The sequence below is a fragment of the Amphibalanus amphitrite genome, unplaced genomic scaffold (genome assembly GCF_019059575.1).
Source record: "Amphibalanus amphitrite isolate SeventyFive unplaced genomic scaffold, NRLGWU_Aamphi_draft 000769F_arrow, whole genome shotgun sequence".
NCBI lineage: Eukaryota > Metazoa > Arthropoda > Thecostraca > Balanomorpha > Balanidae > Amphibalanus > Amphibalanus amphitrite.
Window position 1 is genome coordinate 20854 of NW_024882263.1, and position 10590 is coordinate 31443.

Genomic DNA, 10590 nt, shown 5'->3' on the forward strand with positions numbered 1-10590 from the left:
AACCTGAATAACTGTGTCACGGCAGCCGCATACAAGTGTCCTCCAATGCTCGGTCACCTATCGATCTGCCGGTGGCCGGCCCATTGAACGCGGGTGACCGGCGATCGGCAATCCGTCCCTGTAATCGCCGACGGGCCCTGACACCGGAGCGATATACCATTCGACCGGTGACTTCCTCTGTCCTCTCCCATCCATCCTCTCAACCATGATCACGTTGACCTCGCGGTGCCTCCCGGTGACGTAACTCGGTACGGTGACGTCACCCGATGTGACGTCACCTCGTCGGCTGCCGGCCGGGAAACGTGAGCGGCTCGGGCGGGCGGCAGTCGTGTTCTGCCGGTCGGTGAGAGGGTCACGCGCCGCACCCCGCGCACGAGAACACAGAGCGAGCCGTGCCGAGCGCCCCGCGCGCCGCAGACAGAGATACAGAGAGAGAGGCTGACTGAGTGGAGACGAGCCGTGGAGAGAGCAGAGGGAGACGAGGACACAGGTGAGGACCGAGCAGCGAGGGAGGACGGGCGGGGTGAGCCGGTCCGTCGCCGGTTCTGTCGGGATCGATGGAGAGGCGCCGGCGGCACATGTGACCACCCAACTCGTGCGGGAGCTGGCGGACCGGGATGCCGGGGATCCGGGATCCACTGGAGGCCGGCTGGTGGGGTCATTTTCGTACTGACTCCCCTGAACGCTACGGTCATTGATCGGACAACATAAGATTTCAATTGAGATATGAGATTGACTATGAGATTTTGAGTAACACAAAAGTAACACAGGAGATAAGTCGCATTTTCCTCAAATGTTTGTGCTCAGAGTATTTACCTTTCTGATGGCCTCCAGGCGTCAACAAGCAATTATGTGAAACAAAACTGGCTTATCTGACCATAGATTTATTAAACTGTTTCGTTAAATGGGTCGCTTCACACATCTACACAAAGGAATTTATATTCGCTATATTTTACGAACTTTTCGTTACTTGTCGCCACCTAAACAATACTCGCCATAAGGCAGCGCTCCTGAATGTGAGTTTGGTACACGGCTGTTATCAGATAAGTTTTGCCATCGACATTGGCCGAAAAGGCCTAGTCACGCTTTGGCCGCACGCCATGGGTATTTACTTCACCCTCTTTCGTACACGTCAAACACGTCAATGGGCGGAAACTGCTACTATCCGTTTTTAGTTCTAGTTGCGACAAAAGGTGTCTACTTTTGCTATTGAATTCCAGTTGCCAAACGCCATTGTAGTATTCATGCAAGCTCGTAGGCCGTAGCAACTACAAGTGTTGACTTGCTCTAATTAAAGCTTATTACAACAATATAAACGTTGATCAAAGATAAGAGACGTAGGAACCAAGGACGTAGTAGCTGGAGGCAATGCCACTTTATTGTGAAATTAATGCAGGTTATGCACGTCAATATTCTGGTGATATCCCGCTCGCGCAGAACGTGCTCGTCTGAATGATTTGGTGATGGGGAAGCGAGACGCTCTCGTCAATGTCATGATGAGTGATTTGACTTCCACAAGAACGACCAGGGCCGTTTCCAGGTCAACTGCAGCTCAATGTCCCAGAGTTCTTTGTTGGGACGATATTGGGGAAGCCGCCATATCGTTTGGAGCTTCTTATGATCGCTGCCGACGACTGAAGGGTCCTCCGTCGTATTTCCGTCGCTCCCGACTGCTGTTGCCGGGCAGCCGGGCCCCGTCTGGGGTTCACGACCAGTCGTTCGGGGAGTCTCCGGGCCGCCGCCGAATCGAGCGGGTCATTGGGAGAGCTGCATGGAATCAGCTATCGACGGAACTCCGATGAGTTATCGGATTAGTCATCGGTAGCCATCGGAGGAGACTTTCCAGAAAGTTGGGCGATCGCCGTAACGAGCCACTGGCCTCGCTCCATGACCCACGGCCGGTTGCTGGGCGGTTACCGAGCCGGTTACGTACCGAGCTGGTCGGCCGGTCGGCTGGTCGGTCAGGACCGACATGTCGACTGTGGTCACTGCTGACGAAAAGGACGTCGCTGGGTGCAGCGGGACGCGGCGGCGACCGCAGCCGTTCGGGAGGGGCCTGATGCAACGGTCGGATCAAGTGCGATTGCCCGCCGGTCGCTTATGCAAGTTTCTGACGTCATCCGGCGCTCAGGCGGGCTCTGTCTAGGACCCGGTCAAACGGGCGGTGAAGGGGAGAGCTGAGTTCGCGACGGGTGAACGGCGGGCAGACCCATCAGATGTTCTGACACCTACCATTCCGACACAGTATTCCAGCGACCGCAGAGCGCCACTGAAAGAGTCCCCTCCCCTCTCGACCTCTTCTCACGAGTCCCCTGTCCCCGCTGCTGAGCTGTATTGTATTGTATTGTATTGTATTACCTTCATGGACAATCCACGCGGGGCGTGGCGATTACAGTCCAGTCCAGTCCAGCTGTCCTCCCCACCTCTCCTCCTGCCTCTCACGTCCTTGTGACCCCTCCACTCACCGCCCTGCCACCCCTCTCACTTCCTCAGTGACCTCTCCTTGTCCGCCACTCCCCCCCCTCCCCGCCGGCCGCTGCCTTCAGGCCAGTTCGACTGTCTATTTTCAAACGGTGAACGCTGACGCAACGTGCAAACCGGGGACGCTGAATCACTCGAGTAACGCTGCGCCGTGACCCCACATGGAGAAGGGAGAGTGATGGCGCAGGGACTCGGGCTGAGGATGCTCCGACGAGGATGGGGGTGGCTGCAAACCACCTCCACGACTGGAATGGTCCGCAGTAGTCCCCGTAGTGGCTTGTCCCTTATGTAAACAGCGGTTTCTCGGCTGTTTGACATCTTTGTTTCTTCTCTCGTTTCGGCTGTTGAGCCAGTTTTGTTAACACACATGTCCTTCAGTTATTCTTAGCTGAGTGTTTCTACCCGAACTACTGTTTAAAACGGCTTCGCAGTTCTCTACTGGAATATATCACTTGATGAAGTTATCCTTGATTACACAAAGCGACATGCAGGCTTGTTCGCCTTATGCTTTGTTAACACTTTTTATTCAAAGAACTGCCTAACTGTCGGCGGCGGCTAATCGATGTTGCAATCGTTCAGGTTCCATTGCACATTCTGTCTGTCCACTTATTCGGGCTTGTGACGTTAGCGATCGGCACGCGTTACCTAAATCCGGCGCACGGCTATTTTTGGCGCACTGCGGGAGAAAGCGGCCCCTGCAACTGCCTGCAGCGCGGCGGCCGGTGCAAACCCGTCCGATTCTGCACGTTTGGGACGAGTGGCCGCCCGTCCGCGGCCGCTGGCTCATTGCGTAACGCGTCCGGTCAACGTCCCTGGCGCGCCGCGGAGCGCGACGAACGCGGCGCGGTGCGCGGCGTTTCGCCGGCCCACTTGTCCGCGGCGGCGGCGCGCTCGTCCCACTGGCCGCCCTGCGCGCCGGTCGCGTCCAAACACCCCGCCGGGAAAGTGCCCCAGACTCGGCGGATGAGGCCAGACAGCTGGTCGAGCTTTCCACCGAGCTGGGCTACGTTGCGGCGAGGGGGTTCGCAGGAAAGTGGTGGTCCACTTTAGCCGATGCTATTATACCACTGAAATACAACACAGCTGAGTGGCCTCAACCGCTTCTCAAACAAAACCCATGACAGAGTGTGGCGGGCTCGATAAGGCCCCGGTCAAGCGCTGTCCGGCTGTCCCGTCCGCTCGGCCCCACTCGAGGTGGAGGGTGTTGATCAACAGAGAGTTCCGGTCAGTCCGAGACACCCCCGGCGGCCTCCCATGGCCCGGGGGGGGGGGGGCGTGGCCCGGCGCCCGCGCCAGACCCCAACGGCTGCCAACGCCGCTGGCAGAGGGCGCTGGTTGCATCACAGCATGGAAGGCACGCCGCTGGCTGAATCAGCCAATGACTAACCCAGCACCCTCCCCCCCCCTCGGCCGGCCGCCCACCGGCCTCATTTCGGGAAGTGCTGCCGGCCGGCCGGGTCTCCGCCGAACGGCCCCGTGACCCGCCGGGTGTTTGTCGGAGCTGCGCCGCTGACCTCTGTGACCGCAGGGCGTTCCGCTCGGTAGCCGGGCGCGGTCACGTGCCAGATTCACTGGACGAACACGGGTCACGTGCCAAGGTCACGTGACGTGCCATTCTCACGTGTCGCAGCCGACTGTCGTTTTCTGCGCCCGGCCGAGCGCTATCGCTTTTTGTCCTGGGTGCACGTGACCTGAGCAGACGAGTACGCTGCTCTGGGCTGACAAACAGTGACCGGGCACTGATGGGCTGCAGGGGGATAGAGAGAGGGAGGACGGGCTCCTCCCCTCCGGCGCCACTCTGCAACCGGAAGGTGTTGGCGCGCGATGGAATCACATTGCCGGCATTGCACCACAGGGGTGTCGCTCTCAGCTCAGACGGAGCCGTTTCAAGGAGTTGACTGCGTCGCAGCGCCCCCGCCCGGGCTGGGCGCCGCGCAGTGCGGCTGCTCAATATAGCCCGTCCGGTGCCAGACTGCAGTTACGCAATGGCGGAGGCAATCAATAGCCTCGGCAGCGGCGTCACGTGAGCCGGCGGCACGCGACGGCCCACCGACGGGCCGACTGCTCGGGTTCACGAGGCGCGCAGCCGACGGCCGCGCCGGGCACGTGCAACTGCGCCGGCAACTGAGGAAATTGCAACATGGTGTTGCAACGGGCGGCGCGGGCGGCCGGCTGTGGAGGCGGCGGAGGAGGCAGGGGCGCGTCCAGTGTTTGTTTGGCAATGCCCCGCTGATTGGCTCGGCGGGCGGATTACCAGCCTGAGCCCCGGTGGGGCCCACGGGCAGACGGCTCAGCTGAACGGCTGTATTCTGTGCCGCGGCCTTCGCCAGTCGGTGTTACTGCAACAGCCTAAGCTGGTTGCGACAGGGAAGAGCCGGATAACATCTTTGCTTGAGAATAGTCCTCTTAGAAATGTTGGTTTATAAGCCGAGGGCAATCCGTTCCAGGAATGCCGGCTATACCATCTGGTTAACCTCGCTTTGAGAAGCGGTGTACCCCGTACATGATGTGACCTCAAATACGGATAGACGGCCTTGTTCTCATTTACAAACCTTCATGTCATTCATCAAACAAACTTCTTCCGCCAATAGCGCACCCGTTTGGCCTGATCTCCGTTCAATGGTAGTTTCTCAGCACTTCCAATGATTGGAGAACCAGCTCACTGTCTATCAGACTTCCCCGTCCACAGCTGTCCTCAGTCTCAGCTCCCATACCGATCCCCGCTCAATTTCAGCTCGACCATAGCCCTGCAACAACTCCCGACCCAAATCGCGGCTCACGCCGTCTACAAAAATCAATATTGCACCTGCAGACACCCAGTTTGAACCGGGCGCCGGGCTATATGCGGGCCGTCGGCCAAACTTCCGCGCCGCGGTGCAGCCCTTGCAGCCCTTGCAGCGCTGCAGAGGCCGAGCTGCAGCCGCTGAGCGGGCAGCTCAAGGCCGCGGAACGGTTACGTCAGGCCCGCGGCCCCGCGAGCAGCCAGCTATTTCTGATGCAACCGGCTCGTGGGGCCGCCCGGCGAACTTCGCACCGGGCCGGGGCACGGTGGGGGCAGACTGCGGGGCAGCCGTTCAGGGGACGGGACAGAGAGGCAGCGCTCAGGGGAAAGAAGTGTCCACTTTCCAGCTTAGTGGGGTATATGACGTGACTTGGCGTTAGCTGTTTTACCGCAGAATTGAGCCACTGGTTAACCTTGCTGGCCATGCAGCCAGAGTTGTGCTTGACTCATGAGTCGAGTCAGAAATTTGACTCAACTCTGACTCAAATGAGTCAGATTTGAGTCGAGTCGGATAAAATGTTAAGCTGTTGAGTTGAGTCAGAGTTGAGTCGGACAAAAATATTAAGGTGTTGAGTTGAGTCAGAGTTGAGTCAGTAAAATAACTTTTGACATTGAGTTGAGTCAAAAACATTTAGGAACATGAGTCAGCTGACTAAACTTTCTAGAAACAATATATAGCATAAGTTTTTCATTCTCCCCCGCTTAACAACTTAGGCCTGGCCCTGCTGTCGGATTTTTTCACCCCCCCCCCCACTCAACAACTTTTTTATCTGAGTCAATTTTGAGTCAACATACTTGACTCAACAAAAAATTTGAGTCAAGTTTGAGTCAACTCATATTTTCATTGAGCCGCTTGAGTCATGAGTCGAGTCAAGGGAAAAATCAGCTCCTTGTTTGAGTCAGAGTTGAGTCAGGGCATTCTGAAGTTGAATGATGAGTCGAGTCGGCAAATGTTTTGAGTCGAGCACAACCCTGCATGCAGCTAATGTCGACGTATGGGATATGTGCCGCCTTCCCTGGCGGTGCGGCCTCCTAGGTCGCGGCATCTGGTTACAAACCTCCCCCCGAGCCACACCGCTCTTCCCTGCAAGTCACGTGGCAAATGGCCTTGTGTTTAGCATAGCCGGTCCGATGATAGCCCTGCAAGGCCTCACACTAATAATCCTGGCTAATAACAGCCCGTGTGCATCCAACGATCTCCAGCTGGCATGACCTTCCTCACAGCGAATCCCCGTGCCGTGCCGTGTGCCGTGCCGTGCCGTGCCGTGCCGTGCCGTGTTGGCCCGTACTCTGAGGACGAGGTGTCCTCATTGTGCCCCAGGGCGGGGGCCGGACCGGCCGCTGGAGCTGAGGCGTGGTGCGCCGCACTGAGGCGTAACTGACGCGCAACACATCGCGCCGGCGCGGCCACATTCCGGTGGTTTCTGGTCACGGCCAGACGCGAGCGACTCTGTGCGGGCATAATGGCGCTGAATCGGAGCTGAATCAGCGCCCGAACCGTCTGAGTCAATACCTGAACCACCTGAGTCAAGGCCTGAATCATTACAGAGTGGCGTCAGCCTACCGAAGGCGCGAGGCTCACAATCTTGGGAAGTTTCGCCAGTAACGGTGTCGAGATAGTTATCAGTCATTTCCGAGGTGGGGGATATTGTTTGCGCACGATATATAATTTCCTGGGCCGGTAAAGCACGCCCACACGTCTAATCTCTCAGTCATTCGAGATAAGCCGTCTAGATGTATTGCACACAGGCGCAGACTTGTGATGATGTAATCAGTATCTAAGCACATGCCTAGTCATAAGGAAAGAATATCAGACTGCAACAGTGAGTTTGTAACGTTAGCGAGTTTGGAGTGAGTGATAACTCGCTGTGATTATCGAACGGTGAGACCGCCTTCCCTGTAATAGTGCAATTATATCTTGCAAGTGATATCAATTCAGACCAAGACAGTAGCACCAAATTGTCTATTCTTTTCAGCACCTTGTTTATCAAACCATAAACGTTATTTCCATTGTCCCGTTCCGATATAGCTGTGATCCGTGATAGTGCAGAGTTGCCCTCGGCTGTCGCATACGGGCTGAGTTACGTGCACTTCCATCAGACGGAGTGAAAACACCTAACCGGGTTAGTGGCACCGCCGCTAATTGTCACGCCGCGCCGACAGTGCCGGCTGACACTCTGTGGGTCGGCGACACCGGCCAGTCGCTATGTGGCACAGCCAGCCCAGCGCAGCCGGCGGAACAGCTTAGAATGGCGGTGGCCGTGAAGTGGCTCAGACTCGGCACGGACTGCCGCGAGCTGACACTGCGGGATCAGATGGTGCACAACCCGGTCACTGCAGCGTGACCCCGAGCCTGCAATGGATTACCCTGAACACATTATTCCAGCAGCCAAATCTGTCCGAAACCTAAACTGGTGCACCACTGGAGAACTTACCAGTTCTACCAGCCGTAATAGAGCCGTACCAGCCGTAAATAGAGCCGCCGTGGTCACATGCCCTTGTGTGACCCCCCATAGGACAGAGAGGGGCCCTGTTCAATTGCATCAGCCCCCAGCCCCGGGCGTCGTCCCGTCGTTCGTTCGGTGACGGGCTGCACGTCCGTCCCTGCAGAGGCAGTGACGTCTTTCGGCGCCCCGCAGCCAGCATTGACGTCATCACTGACCGTTTTTCGTTTGCACTAGATCATCATTCTACCGCGAGGTCTAAGAGACGTTGCCCCAGAGCCAGACGCGCAGAAAGCGCTGGTTCTGTCATTCATCGCGCTCTCTCCGGTTTGAACTGAATCGAGTTTGCATCACGGCAATATTCTTGACCGCCAGTGTGCCATTTTTATCGTTCGTGTGACTGCGCAGTGGCTGTTGGGTGGCTCTGATGTGATGCTGACGGTGTTCTCTCTCCTTCGGCAGGTGATCCACGCATCATGGTGGCTGAGACTCTGCTCAGCTCGGTGCAGCTGGCCGGGCTGAAGTCGCGGTTCGGCGCCGTCTCGCCGGGCTACTTCAACTACCCGCCGCCTGGCGGCGCTGTGAACGGCGGCCGACCGAGCCAAGGGGCGCCCGTGTCGGCCGCTTCGGACGCGTACCCGGTGTCGCCGCTGGAGCTGCCCGCCTCGCTGCAGTGCGACATGTTCAGCCAGCGCAAACAGCGCGAGTTCATCCCCGACAACAAGAAGGACGAGAGCTACTGGGACCGGCGGCGGCGCAACAACGAGGCAGCCAAGCGGAGCCGCGAGAAGCGCCGGCTCACCGACATGGTGCTGGAGTCGCGCGTGTTCGAGCTCACCAAGGAGAACCACCTGATGCGCGCCCAGCTGGCCGCCATCCGCGACAAGTTCGGCATCGTCGGGGAGAACCTCATCAACCACGAGCAGGTGCTGTCGCAGCTGCCGGCCATGGATCAGGTGCTCAGCTTCACCAAGCGACACAAGCCGCTCAGCGGACAGCACATGATGCCGCTGCCGGCCGGCGGCGGCGGCCCCGCCCCCGGGCCCGGGCCGTTCATGGGCGGCGCCGCGCCGCCGCCGCCGCCACCGCCGCCGTCGTCGGCGCCAGCGTCGCCGCCGGCGCCGGCGCCGTCGCTGCTGTTCCGTCAGCAGTCGATGCGCGAGCTGCGAGAGCCGGAGCCGGTGGTGTGCGACTACTCCCGGCCGCGCTCGGCCGAGCCGGAGCACCAGCAGACGCCGCCGCCGCCGCCGGCGCCGCTGGAGGCGACCAACCTGAGCCGCTCGGCGATCGAGCCGCGCCCGATGCACTCCACGGAGGGCGGCGTGCTGCCGCTCAAACTGCGCCACAAGACGCTGCTCTGCGACCGGGAGGCGGCCGCCGCCGGCCTGCTGGGACTCACCGCCGCGCTCAAGGAGGAGCCGCACGACTCTGCCGGCTCAGAGGCGGCCTCGTCGGGCGACGAGCGCGACTCGGGCCTCTCGGACCGCTCGGCCTCCTGCGACGGCGCCGACGAGCCCGCCCGCAAGCGGCTGCGCGCCGGCAGCGACGCGTCCTCCTCTCCGCCGCCGCAGGCCAGCGGCCAGATCCGCTGCGAGCTGGAGCGGCTGGCCAAGGAGGTAGCCACGCTCAAGTGTCTGCTGAACCACCGGGACGCCGGCTCGCCGCCCATGCAGCCGGAGGCCTGAGGCGCGCGCTCGGCTGGCGGTCGGCAGCCGTGCACAGGGGCTCGCGAGCGGGGACGGTCGCTCTCGCAGGGCAGCTGACAGGACGGGGCTGCGTACAAACCAGGCCGGCGCTGTGCTGGAGTTCAACTGCCGCCGTATCCGCTGTTCCCAGCGGGGAACTCTGCCGGGGACTCTCACATTCCTGGCCGTAAACGGAGCCTGCTACCGGCCACGGCCAGACTGCCAGACCCTGGTCAGACTGCCAGACTACGGCCAGACTGCAATCTACCGGCTGTCGTATGACGACCAGTCGCACCAGTAGGGATAAATGGGGGGTCGGCGCGCCGCGCAGACCCAGCGCCCTGCCAGTGCGCTAGCGGCAGGCTAAGAGGGGGCGTCGAGGAGGCGTCCGGTTTAAAGCTGCATCTCATCGCTGTCTAGAGGTATTCAGCCCACCTGCGAGCGAGGCTTTGAAGTGGTGTCACTGAAACTCGTGTTGATACGTGTCGCCGGCCGGGTCTCTGGTTCCGTGTGCTCCAAGTCGCGCCCGTGACCCGTTTGCAGCTCATTTATCTTGACAAGTTCAAATACACTAAGATGATCCGTGTTCGCCCTACAAATTTTTTTTTTTATTATAAATTTAGTCCGAACCTTTTGATGGGAAGGATTCACAAGGACAGAGCCACCGCTAAGCGAAGCTTGTTGCGATGACCCTGCCCTCTACCCTCCGATCGCGCAATTCCGATTCTATGGCAGAATTTGGAGTCCAAAGTTTAACGTGCGCACAAAGCCGCGCACGGCCGGTCCCCTCGCTGACTTCGCCTGGCTACGGCCTGCCACCAACCGCAACCATACCTGTCAGGAGGCCCATAAATGTCGAGCGCCCGTCGCGCTTCGAACCCGGACTGTCATAACCGGGAACGCGTGCTCTCACCACGCGGAGTCCAACGCTCTAACCAACTGAGCTACGGGACCGACAAATACCTACAAATGCCCTATGACGTACGGTGTTTTGCTCCACAGATACCCTATTATGTGCGGTGTTTTGCTCTACAAATGCCCTATTATGTGCGGTGTTACGTTTGATGGCATGCGGCCTTGCCGACGCTACTTGTGCTGTATTATTCCTTGTTTTGCGCATTCTACGGTTGTTGGCGTTAGGTGGTGCCATGCCCGGTGACTTTGTTTTGTACTGTGTGTTGTAGATATTTATTGATTA

The 10590-nt window shown here is 59.0% G+C and overlaps 1 protein-coding gene across 1 annotated transcript; it reads left to right on the forward strand.

Annotated features, from left to right (window-relative positions):
• Positions 1-329: 329 nt before the first annotated feature.
• On the forward strand, positions 330-9967 carry LOC122365872 (NFIL3 like protein-like). The gene is made up of 2 exons (XM_043337462.1): positions 330-490; positions 8170-9967. Exon 2 carries the CDS (start codon positions 8184-8186, stop codon positions 9390-9392), a length of 1209 nt encoding a protein of 402 aa, XP_043193397.1. The 5' UTR covers positions 330-490; positions 8170-8183; the 3' UTR covers positions 9393-9967.
• The last annotated feature ends 623 nt before the right edge of the window (positions 9968-10590 follow it).

What these genes read in the sequence shown, in the direction of transcription:
- LOC122365872 (XM_043337462.1), top strand. Translation starts at nt 8,184, where the DNA reads ATGGTGGCTGAGACTCTGCTCAGCTCGGTGCAGCTGGCCGGGCTGAAG.